The sequence below is a fragment of the Tamandua tetradactyla genome, chromosome 6, assembly GCF_023851605.1.
Source record: "Tamandua tetradactyla isolate mTamTet1 chromosome 6, mTamTet1.pri, whole genome shotgun sequence".
In the NCBI taxonomy this organism is placed as follows: Eukaryota; Metazoa; Chordata; class Mammalia; order Pilosa; family Myrmecophagidae; genus Tamandua; species Tamandua tetradactyla.
In genome coordinates, this window is record NC_135332.1 from 63,868,308 (window position 1) to 63,890,273 (window position 21,966).

The following is a 21,966-nucleotide window of genomic DNA, read 5'->3' on the forward strand; positions in this document are numbered from 1 at the left end:
AGACTGATGGAGAGTTGAGAGGTTTTCACGCCCCAGGGCAGAGAACATCAGGAATCAAAAAACATGGAGGACTGGACAGGCCCTTGGCAATAAATGGTCTTCCCCAAGCCCTGGATTTAGATTTATGAATGCAGAAAACCACATGCCCAAGATCCCAGTTTAACGAACTGTAATTTCATGGATCTAAGATGTCATCAATTGGTAGAGGCACTGTTATTTTACATACCACCTCAAAAGGTAAGAAGGTGCTTCCAAGTAAATTAAGTCACAACATCGATCGTAGGATAAGTCTTAATTCCTAAGATATTAAAATGTGGGAAAAAACAAACATGCAAGAAGAGGGTGTTCGAATCAGTGAGAAAGGGTTCTTCACACTCTTTTGCTGCTTCTTGCTTCAATGGGCCATAGTTGGGTGCCCCCTGAGCAGTGCTGTTGCCTGGAATCACATCAGGGTGCAGTTTCTCAGCCTCAGCACTTTTGACATTTGGAGCTGGATCCTTCTTTGTTGCAGCGATGGTGGTGAGGGCATGTAATGGATTGGGAAAAGGCTCAGGATGCGGTGTGAGTTATTTCGGGCACCCTAGCCTGGAGGCCATGGCTTGCCAAACTCCTTCCTTCACCTAGAAAGTATATTGAGAGCCCTGTCCGCCCAGCGCTGAGCTGTGTGCTGGGGGGATCGAGACTGGGAGGAGGTGGGGTGGATGGTCAGAGTCGGAGACGAGAACCACCCAGGTGGCTCTGGCAGTAGGGTTCCATTATTTGAGAGCCTTATTATTATTCCTAGCCCTTCCTTTGTTGCATCAGGTAACATGTTTAAACCACTTTTGAGGTGGTATGTAAAATAACAGTGCCTCTACCAATTGATGACATCTTAGATCCGTGAAATTACAGTTCGTTAAACTGGGATCTTGGGCATGTGGTTTTCCGCATTCATAAATCTAAATCCAGGGCTTGGGGAAGACCATTTATTGCCAAGGGCCTGTCCAGCCCTCCATGTTTTTTGATTCCTGATGTTCTCTGCCCTGGGGCGTGAAAACCTCTCAACTCTCCATCAGTCTCCTGGGAGGGAAAGGAAGGTGCATTCTAGAATGTTCAGCAGCGTCCATGGTCTTCATCTACTAGACGCTTGGAATGCCCACCCCATCCCCACCGCGATGGCAAAAAATGTCCCCAGACAAATGTTGGGGGGATGGGGGGGATGGTGCAAACGCACCCCAGGGTTGAGAACCATCAAGCTAGAGCCACAGAAACTTAACAGGTGTGCATGTGTGTTGCACACAAACAAAAGGGCTGGAGAAGACTGGGAAGCATGAAGTTAAACAAGTTTCCTTCATTCCAGGCCTTCTCAGAGCCTTCAGAATGCTGAAGTGAACGGTGACTTTCCAAAGGGGAAGAGAATGGGCGGGTTTTCCCACCTACATCTGACGACAAACCCTGTTCTGGCAGAGCTCCCAACAGGTCTAGGATTCCACGGCACCCACTCTGGGGAACACAGCCCCGAGGCCCCCTGGGGATGGGAGCAGAGGAGGCAAAACGGGAGCCCACACACTCGCTCTACTGCCAGAGCCACCTGGGCAGTTCTCGTCTCCGACTCTGACCATCCACCCCACCTCCTGCCAGTCTCGATCCCCCCAGCACACAGCTCAGTGCTGGGCGGACAGGGCTCTCGATATACTTTCTAGGCGAAGGAAGGAATTTGGCAAGCCATGGCCTCCAGGCTAGGGTGCCCGAAATAGCTCCCCCAGCCCTACTTTCTGGGAGCGAGCCCCACCAGCTGCGGAGAGGGACAGGCTGCTGCCTAGGGAGGTGTCCAGGGGTGCTGGCCTTTGGACAGATGGCTCCCGGGACCCAAAGGGCAAATCCCCATTTTTGACTGTGCCCTGGGTTCCCGGCCAGCTCTGTCAGCACAGCAGGCAGCAGCAGTTCATGCCATTAGTCTCAGCACACCCATACCTTCCTCTCCTCTTCCTGTGCCACTGTCCTATCCTTTGCCATGGAATCATCTGGCTGGAAAAGGCAGCCAGGAAATAGAGCCACACCTCACATTATTCAGGCTGACTTTTCTATTGCTAAAAAGAACACAATAAAAGAGAAGACACTTTGCTTGGGATGGCCTGTTCTCATATAGCCGCTCATCTCAGGAGGCTTGATGTGAAAAGCAGCACTCACCAGCTTTCCAGGAAACCAGAGTAAGTTCCCATTTCCGTCCCCAACTTGGGGTTATTTTCTTTTTAGTTATTTTTATGTAATTTATGCACAATTTCTGTAAAGCCTAGAAGAACTTTCAAAAGAAAACAAAACGACCATCCTCTTTTCAACTCTCTTGTGCCCGGTCTGATTCTCCAGGATAACCTCTTTCTACCATATCCAACTCTGAGTTCTTCCAGTGGCAATCCTTATATTCCTAAATAATGTGCTTCCATTTTTACTTTTGTTCTTAGTTTATCAATATCAGGCAATAAGACGTGGCCCCACTCACACCGCATCCTGCGTCTTTTCCCAATCCATTATTTGAGAACCCTATTATTATTCCTAGCCCTTCCTTTGTTGCATCAGGTAACATGTTTAAACCTCTTATAACTTTTGGCCCCACCAACTCAACACAGGATCTCAACTCCCCACCGCAAAAGCTGGGAATCTCGCTGCTGCTTCTGCCCTCTCCTGTTTACTTGCCCCCACCTCTCTCTGGCTACAAATTCCAGTCCCACTTTCAAAGCCTTAAACCTCTCAATTTCCGGCTGCAACCACAAACGTGTCTTTTGTGCTTTGCCTCCAGATTGGTTCCTGGAGCTGAAAACCAACAAAGAGGCTTTAAACATGGTAAGACGAGATACAAGTTCATGCATCCAGCCAACACTGATGCGAGGCTCTGTTTGGGGACTGAGGATTCCACAAAGAGTAAGTTTCCTCTCTCATGGGGCATAAAGTCTAGGGTGGAAGAGAGACAATAAGCAAACAGGAACTGGCAGGGAATGAGAAGTAGGCTGGGGGCAATACAACAGCATACTGTTGGGATCTAGGGGGAGGTGGGGGGGAGTGGTCCAGAAAGACTTCTCAGAGGAGGGGACACTTTAAACAAGAAGTGAGCAGCTGCTCTCCCCACTGGCCTTTTCTACAACCTCACTCCTGGAATTTCAGAACTAGGGTCTCCCAAGCCACGGGGACAAACCTCCCACCCATTAAAGGAATGACTGTCTCTGCTATCTTCATGGGATTACCTTTGCAGACAGAAAAGTATGACTTCACAAGGTATCCCATTTCCTTTCCAGAGAGCTGTCTGAAAGCTGCATCATAAAAACCTGCCTTGCTTTAGCTTCAACTCCGTGATGCCTTCGGAAGCGGAAGGGAGCAGTTCTACCCTTTCCTCAGGTAAAGGTACATAGGTAAGGGTTCAATGCCTCACCTCATCCAGCCTTCTCCTGTCCCAACACACCTGAGCTGGTGTGAGCATGGGGCCACCGAGCTAACACCAGTACAGCCAGGGAGACACCACCGGCTGGGTAATAGGATCATGCGACCCCCCGCCCCTCCCCCCCCAGCCCAGATTCCCTCCTAGGGTTTGGTCTGTAACGTCCCAACCAGGTTCCGGGCCCTGGTGCCCACAGACTTGAACTTTCCAGGAGCAGGCTCCTCTCAGCTGCCCTGGAGCGCTGAGTGGACGGTACCTGTTGGAGGCAGCGGGCTCCTCTGAGAGCCAGGGCTTGCTGGAATCCCTGGAGAACTGCTGGGACGCTCCCAGGTGGTCTCTGGTCAAAGAAATAAACAAAACAGCTTTGAGAATTTCATAGGTGGAAATGCAGAGTGTCACAGATAGAGCGAGATGGTCAGAGCTGGGGCGGAGGGTGGCGGGTGGGGGAGTTGGTGTCGGCACGTCATCTTCCTTCGCCATGGCCGGACAGGAAACTGCCTCGGTTCCCCCATCCGTGTCCCTCCCTGCCCCTCGTGGAAGACGAAGCTTCTCTTTGCCCAGGGTCCTTCTCCCTGCAACTGGGACTAGAACAAGGTGAACTTCTGCCTAGGATCCTTTGAAGTATCCCCTGCTGCCTTGTCTCCTACCCTTGAGGTCATAAGGAGATGCCCCTAAAAGCTCAAGCTGCCAACTCATCCACCATCACTTCTTTCCCAAGGGCTCAATCCCTGAAATCCCACCTGCCTACCGGGTCTTTCTCCCCTAAATGCCCGGTGCCAGCTGGAACTCCAGAGCACAGAGGAAGGAGCCGTGGCTTGGGGTCTGTAAAGAGAGCTGGGTCCTCTGCAAAATGGGGGTAGCTTTCAAGGTCCTTCCAGGGTCTACAGTTCTACATCTTCACTGAGCTACAAGAGAGCCCTGCTGCTGTCTGACTGGTCACCTCTCCTTCTTCCAGTGCCCGGCTGCACAGTCCAACACCACAGCTATCTGACTGTCCCTCAGATGCTATTTTACCCATGTAACTGCTGTGGGCCGAGACTTCTTATACAATTACCTTATGAGAAAAACAAGGCTTTCTCGGTACATATGATTTGATAGTGTAGAAAAACACGAAGAAAATAATGATGACCTACAATCCTATCACTCGTTACCAATGGTTTGGTACCCACACGGCCATGTGTTTTCTGGGTATATATCTTTAGAATAAAAGAAAAGATCCTATTTATTTCTTTTCATGTACTAACTTTTGTGAACATCTTTCCCAATCATTAAAAGGGCTATATAGTGCAGTGCTTAGGGTCTATTAATGGTGGCGACTCTGGAGCCAAACTGTTCAGGTTTGAATCCCAGCTGTACGTCTTCCTACCAAAACAGCCTTGGCTGAACTACTTGCCCTCTCAATTCCTCAGCTCCCTCACCTGCAAAATTGGCACAATAATGGTATCCACCCAAAGGAGGGGCTGTGTTAATTCCACAATTAATTCATCCATTCATCAATTAATTCAACACATACAAGCATTTGCTGGCATGACGTTATTAATAATGTTAGTTCAACATTATGCATATAATATTTTAAATCAAATACTTTATTACTGAAAATTAGATGGTTTCAAATGTTGAAAGCAAAACCCTTTCAATGAGCTTTTCTTGATTGCGATTCAAGAGAACTGGGTTCTCCTCTCAGTTCTGCCCCTACACTGCTGTGCAACTTTGGACAGTAATACCACCTCTCTGGTCCTCTGCTTCTTCATTCAAAATGAAAGGGTTGGACCAATTTATCTCTTAGGTACCAATACCTGCCCTCCATAGGCTGCATTGTCTGGGTATAGGAAGGGTGCGCTTAGGGCTCTAGGGGTTGGGTTTACAGTGGTCAAATGGTCCCTCTGTGTCTCAAAGGAGAGAAAACAGAACTGAGAGCAACTCAGAAAAACAGCTGGGAGGATGAGAGCAAGAACAAGGCAGGGTGCATCTTTCATGGGGGAGACTGGGATGTCAGCGGGGTCAGGGGCTCCCCTGTGGGAGGAGGGTCCCCTCCGGCTGACATGAACAGCACAGACTTGGGGAATTTACTGTGAAAAGTGCCTGCCAGCTTAGAGCCTGGGGCTCCAGAAAGCTTTCTAGTCTTGGCCGCTTGTAAGCTCGGTGACCTTTAGAAGCCACTCAAACTCTGCATTTTGTTTTTCTCAACTATAAAATGGAGAGAAAGAGTGCACTTAAATGGAGGTGAGATGAGCATTAACGGGGTTAATACGTGTAAAGTGCTTACTTTAACACCTGGTATATGGAAAACATTTTATCAGTGTTAAATAAAGCAAAGAGATGAAGCCAGGCTGGATGTGGAAATGTGGTAGGACTCGGATGAGAAAACAGCCTTCCTAAAAGGTGAGGCAGGGGAGGGGAAGGGGGCTCTTGGGCCCAGCCAACCCCCCTGGTAAACAAACGTGAGCTTGATGTGGAGCACGGCAGAGAGACACAGTGCAGCGGGTCTCCTGGGGTCAGCCATCAACCGTCCCTGGGACTGGGAATGCGGCACAGGTGGGCTGCACCTGAGCTGGAGAGCCTGGTGGCAGCTGTGGTGGCCTCCCCTCGGCCCTGCATTCCCAGGAGAGATGGCAAGGCCCCAAACCCTCTAGAGTGGATACTGTTGTGCAGCTCCCAGAGTCCCCATCAGGACCCTCACCCCCATTTCCCTGGCTCCTGAGCCCCACGGGTGAATCTGTCTTAGGGAGCTGCTGCCCAAGGCTACACTTGGGGAAGAAGGGTGCATCCAATGGCAGGTCAATGCGGGGTACACCAATCCCTTGGCCTCAAGTCAAACCATTCTGAAGGGCCCGTCCAAGCTCAGACCTCCCACGGTTGGCTGAGGCCTTTCTTGTGCCTGCATTGCCCTCCTGTAATCCCCCCCCAGCGCTGATCCAAAGACCACCCCCACTGAACTTCCTGCACCCAAATCTGTTTCGGATTTGTCTGGAAACACAACCCAAGACCTCCGCCTACACACTCACATTCCACCTCGCTAAAGCTAACCTCTCGCTTCCAGGAAACCAGCACTCTGTCCTACCTCTGGGGCAGCACAGACCTTTGCCCTGACAGGTGGCTTATCTCCTTGAAGGCAGATCTATGGCTGGTTCGCCCCTTACTAATCATGGCCCCTAGCTTGATGGATGCCTGGACAGGTGGACAAATAGAAGGATGGACACTGCAACAGCACAATGCAGATTACCAGGATGCTTTCCAAGGATAAACAGACAGCCCCGTTCCTCCTAAGAGCAAGAAAGGTTTCCAGAGAACGCTGGGTTTTTTGAGTTGTGTCCCCACCCCGTTAGCGGCAGATGCTACTGCTCTTATTTCAAGCGGAAGGCCCAGCTGATGGGAAGACACCTCTGTCTGGCCATAGCAGGGGCCCCCAATTTATGTACTGAATCCCTCCTTTCATCCACTCTCCCATTCATCCATTTCTTTGTCCTACTACCTGCCAGATGCTGCCAGGCACTCGGGGAGACAAAGACAGAGCCTAGCTTTAGAGATTCTTTTGAAAGCTTCTGCTCTTCCTCCCCCACCACCCTAATGCCAGCCTGTGCCCTCCAGTGAATGGGAACTACCAGCAGCAGAGTCCACAGGAAACTAATGGGAATGTGCCCGAGAGCAACGAGCAGGAGTGCAGGTATGAGCCTCCCCACTGGGAGCCCTGAGTGCCAAGTAGAGGGGCCAAGATGGTATTGCACAGCTGGGGGGACTGCTGGAAGAAGCTCTGAAACCACAGGTAGATGCCGGCCTGATTCACTCAAAGGACCCCCAGAAGCTATAATCCCTTCCCTCCATAATATCTTATGTCTCCACTGCAACCTCCAGCTGGGCTCTAGCAGGGACCACACACCTCTCTGCCTGAAGGGTTCAGCCCGGCCCATCTCCCCGTCTTGGCCAGATCTGATCAATTCCAAACTCAAAGCCAACAGGGAGCCTGGGGCAGGAACGGAGCTCCCGTCCCAGGCAGGATGGACATCTGGAGAGAGCGGCTGGGCTCTGGCCGAGTGACCTCACCAGCAACAGAACCAATCACCCCAGATGACCATACCACCCACAGGGAGGAAGTCATTTCCAGGTCTTTTCCAATAAAAGATTCCATAATTTACTTACAACTCAGGGAGCTCAAGCTTGACCAACTGAAAACAAAAGAAAGCAGGCAGCTCAGGGCCCAGGGGAGCCCGGACTGGGGTGCTTCTGCATGTGCTGGGGTTCCATCCCTCTGGTCCTAGGTCATCCCAGGCCACCCCACCCAGGCTCCTACTAATAGAGCTGTCTGGCCTGGAATGTTCTAGAAAGCACAGTGAGGTCAGAGTGGAGGGGGTGAGATGTGCTCCCCAGGGGGCCTCCTCCTGGCCAACACAATTGACACAAAACACATTTTTTCCTAATGGCAACTATAACTCGATTTGGACTTCTTTCACTGAAACCAGGGAAGCCAAACACACACAAACAAATTTACCGTGGATGAAACCAGCCCAAGGGAGGTAGCTGTTATTGCCATCCCTGCAATAAACCAGAAATTTTAATTCCCATACCAGTGGATTGCGATGGCTGCCCTGTGTAGAATAAAACTTATAAAGAGAGAATGCAGTTAAGGGGTTGAAAGCTATGTAAATCAAAGCACAGATGCCTCCTCCTTAAAATCAATACTTTAAAAAAACAGTATGCCAGGAAGGATGGGCCGAGCCACGGTGGCTTAGCAGGCAGGGTTCTTGCCTGCCATGCTGGAGACCTGGGTTCGATTCCCAGTGCCTGCCCATGCAAAAAAGAAAAGAAAAGAAAAGAAAACCCAGTATACTAGGAAGGAGTTATTAATTTTTAACAGTTGCTTCCAGACTTCATTTCCCCTTGTTATGCCTGCATCCTGCCTGCATCCTGCCTGCATGAGGGGAGCTGGCCTCTGGTGGGAAAGCCACAGCCAGCTCCCTGGACCTGGGACACTGATTATGGAGATTTGCCTTGGGCAGATCTGTGAGCCTTGTTTCCCCCACCCACTCCCCAAGGGACTCCTCATAGCCAGTGCCTAGCTACCCCAGAAGTGAAGGAACAAACCATACAGGTATCTGAGGGAGGAGAATTACAGGCTGAGAGATCAGAAAGTAAAAGGGCTGGGAGGTAGGAACATAGCTGTCATCTTCAAAGGACAGGAAGGAGGGTGGTGTGGCTGCAGGGGATGAGAGAGGGGGAGTAGGAGAAGGTGAAGTCAGAGGTGACAGGGGTCAGATGGATCATGTGGAACAGCGGTTCTCAAAGTGGAGCCCCGGGAGCAGCAGCAGCCCCTGGGACCTTGTTAGAAATGCAAATCGATCAGGAACTCTGGGGAAGGGGCCCTGTGATGTGTGTTTCATATGATTCTAGTGCACGCTCAGGTTTGAGAACCATGCTCCACGGTCTAAAAGATTGTTGTAAGGACGTTGGCTTTCGTTCTGAAGGTAGGAGAAGCTATTGTGGGATTTGGAGCAGACAAGTGACACGATCCAATGGCAGCTATGGGGGTGGGGTGCCTCCTCCAGGCAGACCTCTGGTCTGAGCCACCATAGGCCCTCAGCATGTCCGGTACCCTGCATGGGCAATGTGTGAGTGGTGCTGTCCTCCATCCAGCCTGTGAGTCCTTCAGATGTGGAGACAAGCTTGAGGTTTTCCCCAATCCCCTCGGGAGAGAGCAGCAGGAGGTAGGGGCACTCAACAGGTGAGGGGCAGGAGGCATCCAGAGATCCTCGGGCAGCCCCACACTGACCACCAAGAGACAAGACGCTGCTGGGTCAGGCAAGGTGGAGGTACCTGGGCTACCAGGTAATAACCTATCCCCATTCTTGGACCCAGACTCCTCCATGCTTTTTTCCTACCTTGTAGGGACACAGGTAATTCCCAGATGAGATGGAGGAAGAACTTGGGAAGCTTTAACCCCATGCACATCCCTGGCTGGGCTGGGCCACTGCAGGCTCTCATGTCCACCCCGACACCTGAGACCCCCAATCCTGTCCACACCCAGCACAGAGCCCTTTAGCAGGAACAGAGCAGGTGGACCCTCAGCAAACAGAAAGACACAGGCACATGTCCCCTAACATCTGCCCATGGGGTCCCTGCCATTCCAAGAACAGCATCCTGCACCCAGGCTGGACTGCCAGCAGGAGCACCTACTGAGCTTTGGCTGGAGTTACTTGTTTCAGGCAGGCTGGAAAGAGCTGACCATGCCACTGGCCTCCAGAATCCATTCCTGAGCCTTGGCGAACGCAAGCCCGAGTCCTGGAGACCCGAGGCCCTCAGTGAGAAATGCATGGCAGGGACTGAGCTTGGTGGAGGGGGTGGGAGGAGCAGCTCGTCTCCCTCCCACTGTGGTTCCCAGGGAGAAGGGACTCCTCAGGCTCTGAAAAAGAGGAGTGTTGGAAACCCCAGGACGGACTCAGCCATCACAGAGAAAGAAAAGAAGTGGAACTCAGAGACTTCACCCTTATGCTTAAAACATCCCTCAGATATTTTGAGGCCCTCAAAAAACACTAAATAACAAAATAATTTAAAACAGCAAAACCTTCTCCAGCCCTGCCTTTCCCTTCTCTGTTTCTCTGCCTCATCCATCCTTTTCCTGCCAACATGGAACACTTCTCTAAAAGAGGGAGGTGGGGGCGGTGCAATGGTGGCTCAGTGGCAGAATTCTTGCCTGTGATGCCGGAGACCCGGGTTCGATTTCCGGTGCCTGTTCATGCAAAAAAAAAATTGAAAGTGGGAGGTGGGGGAAGGTTCCCTCTAATGGGGCTGGAACGAAGAGGGCATTGGGATGCCTTGTTGAAAATTTCTGAGCTGTAGGGGTTTCCTTTAGGGAATCGGGAAACTCTCTGTAAGTGGGGGTATCTGCAGCCTGGTCCACAATATCCCATTACAGCAGCTCACCGGACCCTCTCAGCAACCCTGTGATTTGGGGTGGGTGGGTGGGAGCCCTAAGCCCATTTTATAGATGATACAGAGGTGCACGACACCTGCTGATGAAGCCCCGACCCCTTTAACAATTGCCAGAACCACCCTCTGGCCAGGCTTCTGCAGGTTTGTGGGGGCGGGGCCTGGGATGGGGTGGGGCCCGAGGTGGGTGGGGCCTAGCAAGGGTAATGTCTGAGTGGGTGGGGCCCTGGGGCAGGGCTTTGGGGGCGGGGCCCGGAGAGGTGGGGCCTGGGGAGGGAAGGGCTCAGTAGTGCGGCCCGGAGGGGCCCCAGAGGAATTGTAGTGGGGGAGGGGGGGTGCAGGGGCGGGGGAAGGCAGCCTGCCAGGAACTGCTGGAGCTCGCTATTCAATCTCTTTAAGGTGACTGACTTACCTGCCTCCTTACAGAGTACAGACCTGGGCAAACACACCAGGAACTCCTGATTATTACAAGGAGCTCACCTCTCAGAACCGGGACTGAGGGGCAAAGAGAGTGGACAGCAGTATAGGAAAGATGATGTCTTGTGACTGAGCCGAACCGGGTAGCAAAAGCCACACACCAGCTGACTGACATTAGCATCCCCGTTTTACGGGTGAGAAAAATGCAGGTGAGTGCCACGAAGAAAACCTGATTAAAACCAAAGGGAGACCGCCCAAGATCCGAGACTTAAGCAAAGGTACCCGACCTTTGGGAAGTTCCGGTTTCCCAAACTAGATCATTCACCAGAATCACTGGGGCTGCTTGATAAAAATACAGATTCCAAGGCCTTTTTTCCCCCCCGGCCTGCTGGCACCTAGCCCAGCAGGCACCCAAGAAGTGTTGATGAGTGAATGAAGTCTTGACTCAAAGCAATTATTAGAACTAAATTCAGCAACATGGCTAGCAGCTGATTTAAAAAGTACACACATGTGTGTAGCTAAAGGGGCACAAAGAGAGCCGATAGAGGACAAATTCCCTTCACAGCATGTGGACTGTAAATCAATATGGAGCCCAAATGAAAAAGAGCAAAGAACACAGGCAAGTGGTTTACAGGGGAAAAAAAGTTACTAATGATGAATAAACATGAAAAGAAGCTCATTCTCACTCAAAACTGAAGAAATGCAAACTAAGACAAGACTCTATTTTCCTACCCATTGGACCTGGGAAAGTTTTCAGGACTGATGCCCCGTGCACAGTGAGTGAAAATATGGAAAACCAATTTTTGAAAGACTGTAGTGGGAAAGTCTCTCTCTGTTTGGAAGGCAATTTGGAGATACCTATCAGAATCCCAAGTGCACTGACCCCTTGACCTACCAACAGTCTTCAGTGAGCAATGATGCAATGATAAAGATATTTTCTGGAGCGTTTTTGTTAAGAGGGGGAAACCTCATTTAGGGAAATAACCAAAATGCCCAACAATAGGAGACAGGTTCTGCTGCATTGACCAGATGGAATTCTGTGCCGCTGTGAAAGAGAATGCTGCAGATCTGTGTGTGTGAATGAGAAAAAACATCTCCAGAACACATGACTGAAGGAAGATTCTGGAAAGAAACAATGAGCACAATAGGTTCATATATCATGTTAAGAAAAGAGGCATATGGTGTACTGGAGTGGCTAGAGGGAAGTACCTAACACTGTTGAAATGTGTTCCAGTAGCCTTGATTCTTGAAGAAGACTGTATAACTATATTGCTTTTACAATGTGACAGCGTGATTGTGAAAACTTTTGTCTGATGCTCCTTTATGTACAGATGAGTAAAAAAAAAAAAAAAAAAAAAGAATAAAAAAATAAATAAATAATGGGGAGATAAAGGGTAAAAATTGGGTAGATTGAAATACTGTGGATCAATGAGAGGGAAGGGTAAGGGGTATGAGATGTATATATTTTGTTTTCTTTTTACTTCTTTTTCTGGAGTGACACAAATGTTCTAAAAATGATCATGGTGAAGAATACAAAACTATGTGATGATATTGTGAGCCACTGGCTGTATAATACAGTTGGACTGTATGTGCGTGGATATTTCTCAATAAAGATATTTTTTTTAAAAAAAAGGCATAAGTAAAATGCATGCTCGTATATATACGTGGAAAATGGCTGGAAAAAATACACAATAAACATCTGGGGTTGGCTAATTCATAAAGGTGAAACCAAAGAAAGAAGACTGTGTTTTTATAGGATACCCCCATTTGGACGTTTTAGCACATATATGAAATATTCCCAAGAAGGAAAATCTGACAGACAGACAAAGCGGGGTGGTGGTGGTGCAAGAATAAACAGAAAGACCAACAGAAAAAAAAAGACAAGAAACAGACAAGTATAGTGTATGGTAAAGGTGCTTTCCAGGGCAATGGTGAAAGACTGAGCAAACTATTTGAAAAATATTAAGGTAGATCCATTTCTCAGCCATTTCATGGGCCTAAATTCCATCTGGATTAAACATTTCAAGGCAGGAAAAACAGTCGAAAAGTGCCCCAAGAAAATATTACCATCTTTTGATGTTAAAGGCCTTTCTGAGTGCAACCTGAAAGTAGAAATCATAAAGGGAAAAGACTGGCTAGTTTATCTATAAAAATAAGAGCTCAAAACCATCACCATAGAGTTTTTAAAACATCATTTAAAAAACTGAAACCATCTGCTACATATGAGGATGACGCTTCTCTGAGAACTGCCCAAGCCTCAGAGCACTTCTTACTTCAGAGCCACAGCCCCTGATGGGGCCAGCTGGTGACTGCTATTTGGGCCAGCTAGGGGTCCCAAAGAACCGACCTCGGGGCCCACCCTTTTCCATCACAGCAGCCATGCTTTGCCACACACCTGCTCTGGAAGAAAAGGCAGATCTCCAGAAAGAATTATGTATGAAGTGAACCCGGAGAAAGAAGGGACATAAGACATCACGACATCCTAGAGAAAGGACAAATGACCTCAGCATGTTATTTCCCAGTGCTTAACCCTGGGCTTGAGTGAGAGGCTCCTGTACCCTTCCACTATATGCTCTTTCTCTGTAAGCTAGTTTGGGTGGATGTCTATTGCTGTAACAAGCAATCTCCACCCAAGGACATCCGCCAAACTGCACTGCCCTTTAAATGATCAAGGCTGGCCCAAGGGCCACTGGACACTGCATCTATGACCGTGCTGAATTGTGGCTTTTTAACATGACCCAAGAAGGACTTCCATACTCTCTCTATGGGAAATCACATCATTCAGCTGCTCAGAAGCCTCCTTTCCCCTGAAGTGGTACTTTCCGCTCCTGCATCACCTTTTTTGTTGTTGTTTTCCGAGGAACTCTGCATTTATTAACTTCAGTCACTCTGCATTTCCAATCTACATATAGAAGACTTTCCAGTAAAAGGTGTGACTTTACATTTATAAATAACGTTCGAAATTACTGAGAGTGTTGCTTTTCACAAGACTGGGGAAATTGTCAGAAAGAGCTTAAAGTTATTTTGGGAAATAAAAATAAGTAAGAATCTCTCCGAGGCGCAGTCACAAAGACATGGCCAACTCTGCTGGGTTCCCAAGGAAGGGAGGTCAGCCTCTTGGACACAAAGGTCCCCCCTGCAGTTCCTTCAGGCACACGGGAGAGGGCCTTATCGTGGACCAACACTGTAAAAACACGTAGAGAAATTCTGGGCCAGAAAGAGCAAGAAAGGGCACTCCGGATATAAAGGATCATGCAAAACGGATTAAGAAATAGGTGGCATTTCAGAGCTGAATGAAACAAGATTCCTTGGGAAACCGTCTGCACAGGTTTAAAATTACTCTTTGCAGAGAGACCTGAAAACCTCATCCATTGAAGGAAATTCTAGAATGCCAGGAACAGGGACAGCCTTCGTGTGGGCTTAAAGTAGTGCCTTCCAAACTCTGGAGCATCTCAGAATCACCTGGAAGGCTTGCTAAAAAGCACAGACTGCAGGGACTGAAGCCCAGAGTTTCTGATTCATAGGTCTGGGGTGGTGCCTGAGAATCTGCATTTCTACCGAGTCGTCTAGGGGATGCCGATGTGCTGGCCTGGAGACCACACTTTGAGAACCACAGGAAGACAAGGGTGGGTGGAGTTCTCTCTGCAACAGGTGTCCCCCTGTCTCCAGATGTTGGGGGAATGACTTTTTTTTTTTTTTTTAAAAAGGCAATCAAAAACAATTCACAAATTACTCCTACTGGAAAACATCCACGGCTCACTCCATTTTCACTAAACTGATGGCGCTGAAGAATATTGAAGAAAAAATTTCAAGCTGGCGCGTGAGATCCAGGAGAGGAAACGCGAACCCATTTGAACATTTGAGAATAAAGAAGAAATCAACAAGGACGACAAATGTTCAGGTTGTCAGAGAAGCGACCTGAGGTCTTTATCTCCATCTCTGAATTTTGCTAGCTCAGAAAGGTTTGGGTCTCACACCTGATAATAAGAACTCACTCTTCATGTTAGAGAAGTGGGCCACCTGGTGGGGACATGGTATCAAAAAGTCAGGTGTTATACCAATGTTCATAGCAGCGTTTGCAACAGCTACCAGGTGCAAACAATCCAGCACAAGTCCATCAACTGATGAATGGATCAACCAAATGCACGCTCTCCCTACAGGGACATAAGCTCAGCGGTAAAAGGGATGAAGCCCTGACACGTGGTGCAACCTGGGTGAACCTCAAAGCCATCATGCTAAATGAAAGAGGCCGGTCACAAAAGGCGCAACGTGTTGATTCCACTTATATCGAATCATTAGAATAGGCAAATTTAGAGAGTCTGAAAGTAGACTAGAGGTCACCAGAAGCCGGGAGGGGTGGGGAAGGAGGAAGTTATTGCTTAATGGGCACAGGGTTTCTATTTCCGGGAGTGAAGAAGTTTTGGTAACAGCTGGTAGTGATGGCAGCACAAGACCGTGACTGCAAATACTACCACTTAACTGTAAACTTAAAAAATGGTTAAAATGGAAAATTTTATGTTAAATCTATGTTACAATAGAAAAAAATTAAGCACCGTGTGTCCTTGGCCCTTTCTGTTCTGCTTTCAAAGGTTTTGACCCTTTTCTGCAGTGCCCTCTCCCATTCCCAGGAACCCGTCATTTTTATCTATCAGTAGCAGAAAGCAAGTTAAGACTTTAACTGAGGCAAGGAGGAGGAGGAGGAGGAAAAGTCTCCTTGACTCCTTGCCCCTTACACTCCTCCTTACAAGGCAGAGAGGGCAGGACAGGGTGCTGTCAGATGCCCCTTATGTGACATCTGTGAGAACTGAGCCCTTCCAGGGTCAGGTTTGTGCAACTCGGTCCTGGAATAAATCCCTAGGAGCCGAGACACAACTTCTTTAGCTTAGCAGAGTGCAAACATACCATCATTGTGGACTTGAGCAGGAAACAGGAGCCTGACAGAACAGAAGAGGAAAGAGAAGGGACAGGGAGCGATTATGCTGGAGCGTGGGAAACAAAAGAGCATCAGAGCTCAGCTTCAAGTCGCTCCTATTTTAGAGAAATCATTTTTTATCCTACTTATAAAAGTTATCCAGGTCCAGGGAAGAAACCCTGAAAAAGAGAGAAAAATAAAAAGAGAAAATAAAAATCCCCCATTCAGAAAGAAGCACTAAAAGCAGGAACTCCCTCTCCATTTGAGCACGATGGCACATTCGTGGGTGGAAGAGGGAGAGGTAGGCAGGGAGCCAGGCTTGTCTCTGCAGGCCCACCAGGCCGTGTCCCTCAGGGGAAACACAGAGCTTGGAAGGGCTTTGGGGCTAATTCACCCTTCTCTTTTAGAGATGAGATCATTGGGACTTCAGCTTCCTGCATCTTCCCAGAGGAACTGAATAAACCAGGAGAGAGTCGAGATGGATGGTGACTTTAGCCTGGTCCTTTCTGATACACTCAGAGCAGCCCAGAGAAGTACCAGAAATACCTCGGACATGAAATTGCTTTCATTGAAGTGTCCCTTCAGCAGCTTGCACAAAATAAAATACAACCCCGCTTCTCTTAGAGCTACCAGAATTCTGGTACCTGGGCAGCTGCATATGCAACCTAAACCAAGCGTCCATAGCCCATCTTCACTGGTGGCCTGGCAAGGCAATGGAAAAGCAGCCACTTTTCCTGCGGCCAACACTGTCCGACCACAAGGCCAGGTGTGTGAGACACAGGTGACAGACTACAAGCTCTCCACAGTACCATAGAGGACTCAGTGCTGCTTCCTTGGGTGAGCAGTGCCCATGGATAGCACGAGTGGGATGCCACGTGGGGATATGGGAAGTAAAAGGCTGGAGCTGGCTGAGGACAATGGGAGGCAGGGATGGAGGTCCACCTAAACACGTGGTGTCAGAGGGCAAGACGTTCTCACCAAGAGATAGAGGAGTCTGGGGTGGGGTGCCAGTGACAAGGGGAAGCACAGATGCAAGGTCAGAGTCTCCGGCAGATGGCCCAGAGGGACAACAAAGAAAATACCAGGGAGGAGGAGATAGTAGGTATTCATATAGGGCATGTGATTATGGCCAAAACGCTTGTTAAAATAACGCAATTCTTCTGTGCTGACTGGTAAACAGCCTCTGCTTCAGCATGCCCATCCCAGCACCCCCAGCATATTAATCTGATGGGCCATTCTTGTGCCAAAGCTCTTGATAAATCCTTCAGCTGTCGCCCCCTGTCACAGGAGAGGAGCTATTTCTTATGCAAGTTGAGGCTGTCTTAGGGTACACACAGGCACTAGCCACAGCTGGCAAGACGGCAGGAGTTTCATTCAACAGATAATTCCTGCAACGTGCCAGGCACGGCCAACTCGCCCCATTTATGATGCTTCCAAGGACTACCAGACCCTTGGGTTCTCAGTCCCTTTTGCCCAGCCCAGCACCAAGCTCTCAGGCAGTGGGTAGGCAGAGAACATGTGCATCTGGCGTGACTAACTTCTCACCCGTTTTCCTCCCACACCTCTTGGGTGAGCACTGCCTACTTCGGAATCCAACTTGGACTGAAATAACAGAAAAGCTGTTACCCCGCTCCCAGATCTTCCTCCAACAATAAGGAGCTGATCAAGAGAAAGCCGTGCCAGCTGTACATGATCCTAAAACAGCAGGCACAGTCCCAAACAGTGGTGGGTGATGAGCCTGCTGGTGTCGCGAGTCATGACGGCGTCACAGAATTTTCCGAGCTGGAAGGGACCTTCGGAGGTATATTCAGGCAGGGAAAAAAACCTGACTCCAACCCACAATGCAAATCCCATTTAACAATCTAACATCTACTTCAGGAAGCGCTCGGTCTTCACCAACATGTAGCCATTTGCATTGTGCTCGCCCACTCCACCCCTGCAAGAAGCAATTCAAGTGGATAATTGGAGCTGGGCACAGAGGAGGCATTCAGTAAATACTTGTTCCTTGATAATCAATCCACATGGTCCTTGCCCACTCTCCTATTAGAAAATGACCTATAGATGATTTCCATTTTTGCTAGAAGTTGCACGGACTCCACAGGATCTACCCCTGTAAACAGCTACCCAGCTTATATCTCTATCCAGAATGCCCTGCCCTCCAGCCCCCAACTTCCTGCTGCACCCACATGCTCATGTTATCCCTCTCCTCCCCCCTCCCACCCACCACAAGCCAGAGAAGGGCAGTGCTTCCTGCAGCACATGACAGATGCACAGACAAGTTCCAGGAGTGTGGCAGAAGGTACAATGAGCTTGAAGGCCCTTGTGGAAATGGATGCTTTTAACTGCTGACTGAGCAGCTGTTTCCTCCTACATTCTGTATTCTCTTGCCCAGGTTCCCTTTCATAATGTCTGATTTCCAGGTGCATTTATAAAACACCTTCCTGACTCTGTGTCCAATGGCTGTCCTCACCTGCAATACTTGACACCAAGCTCTGTCTAAACAGAGGGCCCCAACTCAAAGAGCTACAAGAATAGACCAGAAGAATGCATGTATGAAGCCAAGTGAGTATGAGAAAAATCAGGGTAGTGGCAACTTTTTCAGCTCCACCCAGTTGTGCTCAAGCAGGAAGATGGGTCCAGAATGGCCCTATCTTATTTTTCAAGAGATGACAGGTGTTCAGGTGTTTATGAAAACCATCTCCATTTATTGATGTGGGTAACTAGTTGAACATTTTTAGGCACATGTACACAGAATTAAATGTTTCTGTGGATAGCCTCTAGCCTGAGGACAATCCAGTATACATAGCTGCTATACCTGTGTCTTTGGTAGGGCTTGTCAGGATCTGGAGGTCTCCACTTTGCCTTGACTGTCAGAGTCTCCTCCCCAAACTGGTCAACTGGTCAACCACCCCACTTCAACACACACAAACACACACACAGTCCCCTCTAATGTCATTTCTCTAGAAATTTAGATATTGCGCAATAGCACTTTTTTTTAAAAGAGTTTGAACTGAGCAAACATGATGCCTTATGTGTACATGATTCACAGCTGTCCTCAACTTTCTCTGACTTTTAATGAACACTGACTGATTCAATGACTGGAAGCCATTCTGCCACTTCATATGGATTAGTCGTTTGTTACGACCCGATTCCACCGGACTCTGATGATCCAATGGGCTCTGTGATACAGTGAATGGAAAGGGGGTGGTACTAAATACCAACACACACACTTACTAACCAAAGTAGAGGTGAGTTGGGAAGTCACAGTCTAAAACCCCCTAAAGAGAAATATGAAATGAAACACTTTACAAAGCCTCCAATTTCCAAAGACGAGAACTGCTTCACTAGACTCAAAAGTTGCTCAAAGGCAAGGATGCTGTTAATTTTGTCCAGACGTCAGAGTGCAATGAACACTCTAAAGAATACAACAGTATAAGCCCCCAATTCTTTGATCTAGCTTCGACTGGAAATAAAGTTGAAACCAGAGTCAAAAGGATTGTTTTAATAGCAAAAATGCTAACATCAAAAAAAATGTATGAGCTATTATTGATGCCAAAGCTCTGAAATTACAAGACCTGACACTGTTATATAGATAAGAATAAAGGCAGAAAAATATATACAAGTCAGCTACGTTGACAACGACACTAAAAATGTAAAAATTAGCCAGGGAAAGGAACTTTCTTAGTAGTTTTAGCTCATATATTTTATCCCTATAAAACTGAGTTAGTTGTCTTCTAGGAGCTCTTCCTGAGACTCGTTTAACTACAATAGTTTGTGGTTATATGGCCTTTAACCTAAGAAATATAATACATATTTTTTCTTTGTAGAAAATTGTATTTCTGTTAGAGAAAATGGAATTTAAATTTACTCTTCAACTTTATAATATTTAATTCATTGACTATGCCTTTGCCAATTTTGCTGTTCCAAGTTTCCCTTGCAAGTAAAAAAACTAAGGACTATTAGAAAACATTGAAATTTTTCTTTTTTACTCTTTGCAAATAGACTCTGATTCAGAAGGTCTGTGGTGAGACCTGTGCATTGGTTCGGTTGTTTGTTTTAAACAAACTCCTAGATGCTTCTGGTGCCCATCAGCATTTGGGAACCAGGCAGACAGAATTCTGAATATACAGACTTGTAAGGATCTTTTTCTGAAGGGCATTGAGAAAGTTACTACTTTCCCATCATCCCTACATATTTCTTTTTTTATATAACAACTTTGAGATATATTTCACATAGCACATAACTCACTCTTTTAAAGTATATAATTCAGTGGGCTTTTTTTCTTAGTACATTCACAGTGTTGTACAACTATCACTATCTAATTCCAGAATATCTTCATCACCCATAAAGAAACCCTGTACCGATTAAATAGTCACTCCCCATTCCTCTCCCCGAGATCAACCCCCCCTGACTCTGGCAATCCCCAATCTACTTTCTGTCTCTATGAATTTGCCTATTCTGGACATTTCACATAAATAGAATCACACAATCTGTAGTCTTTGGGGCTTAGCTTCTTGCACTTAGCATGAAGTTTTCAAGGTTCATTCATGTTGTACCACATTATCAGAACTTCATTCCTTTTTATGGCTGAGTAATAGCCTACTGTATGAATATGAACTTTATTTATCCATTTATCAACTGATGGACATTTAGACTGTTCCTGTTTTTGGCTATTATGAATAATTCTTCCATGAATATTCATGCTCACATTTTTGCATGAACCTAAGTTCTCATTTCTCTTGGGTATAAACGTAGGAGTGGAATAGCTGGGTCATAGCCCATGCATTCTTTTTGTCTGTTGGCTTCATTTCCATATCTGAACCATTTGCTACTAATCAGTGGCTCCCCTACCAGTCATCAAGAAAGTTCTTACATTGCTTACTAATAAACAGTCTTTTTCAAACTAACTCACTTTTCTGAATATAGCAAACAACAAAATCTTTTTTGTCTCCTTTGTCTTTTGTGGGTATTCAACTTATTTGGCAGGGCGAGTGTGCTGGTTTGAAAGGAAGTATGTCCCCTAAGAAAAGCCATGTCTTAATATAAATCCCATTTCATAAAGGTAGAATAATCTCTATTCAATACTGTATGTTTGAAACTGTAATGAGATTATCTCCCTGGATGATGTGATTTAGTCAAGAGTGGTTGTTAAACTGGATTAGGGGATGACATGTCTCCACCCATTTGAGTGGGTCTTGACTAGTTTCTGAAGTCCTATAAAAGAAGAATGAGGGATTCAGAGAGAGCAGAGAATGCTGCAGCACCACGAAGCAGAGAGTCCACCAGCCAGCGACCTTTGGAGATAAAGAAGGAAAACGCCTCCTGGGGAGCTTCATGAAACCAGAAGCCAGGAGAGTAAGCTAGCAGATGACCCTGTATTTGTCATGTGCCCTTCCAGCTGAGAGAGAGAAGCCCTGACTGTGTTCGCCATGTGCCTTCTCACTTGAGAGAGAAACCCTGAACTCTATCGGCAAGATACTTCTTGAACAAAGGTATCTTTCCCTGGATGCCTTTGATTGGACATTTCTAATTGGGACATTTTCTTGGCCTTAGAACTGTAAACTAGCAACTCATTAAATTCCCCCTTTTTAAAAGCCATTCCATTTCTGGTATATTGCATTCCGACAGCTAGCAAACTAGAACAGCGAGTTACCCTCTTACCCACCTGACATTAACCACAAATGCCGAGAGATCATCTTGGTCCTAAAAACTGGTGAAAAGCAAGGGATGAGTTACCCACCTAAACAGGCCTAAACATTAAGAACAAATTAAAATGAATGGCCTAGAAGAAAACCAAAACCCACACATAAGCAGATTAATAATCTTCCACTAAAAGTCCATTAAAGAAAAATAATAAAGCTAAAACAAGAAATGTGCACGAGCACAAACAAAAATAAAGAAGAAATAAAAAAAAGAGAAACGCTAATTCAATCAAAGGAACATGCCAAATACAAACATCTTTTAGTCTCACATTTGTTTAAGACAGATGGACAGAAGGAAATAGACTGATGTTTTGGGGATGTGGAAGTTTCTCAGGGCAACTTTTATTAATACAGCATTATCAGGACTGTTTTGTTGGGGTAGTTAGAAAACTATCTAATTATTTGTAACAAGTAAAGCCTGAAGAATGCTTTTAAAAGTGCTTTCTGGAAAGCTTATTCAGAAGCTCATATTAGCTCCTGGAATAATCAAGTTAAATGAGAATCCACTCATTTAAAGAAAAATTAAAACAAGAAATCAAGAAAATTGCCAGCTATTCAGCAAACGAGTCCAAAAGCCCAAATCCTGGTTTAATCCTCCAAGCCTC

The 21,966-nt window shown here is 47.2% G+C and overlaps 1 protein-coding gene across 8 annotated transcripts in view; it reads right to left on the reverse strand.

Annotated features, from left to right (window-relative positions):
- GAS7 (growth arrest specific 7) overlaps positions 1 to 21,966 on the reverse strand; it is a 224,255-nt gene that overhangs the window by 62,364 nt on the left and 139,925 nt on the right. For all 8 annotated transcript variants that reach the window (XM_077165966.1, XM_077165967.1, XM_077165969.1 and 5 more), the window contains one exon: positions 3,666 to 3,746. In XM_077165966.1, coding sequence (XP_077022081.1) covers positions 3,666 to 3,746 — 81 coding nt within the window. The remainder of the gene's footprint in view (positions 1 to 3,665; positions 3,747 to 21,966) is intronic.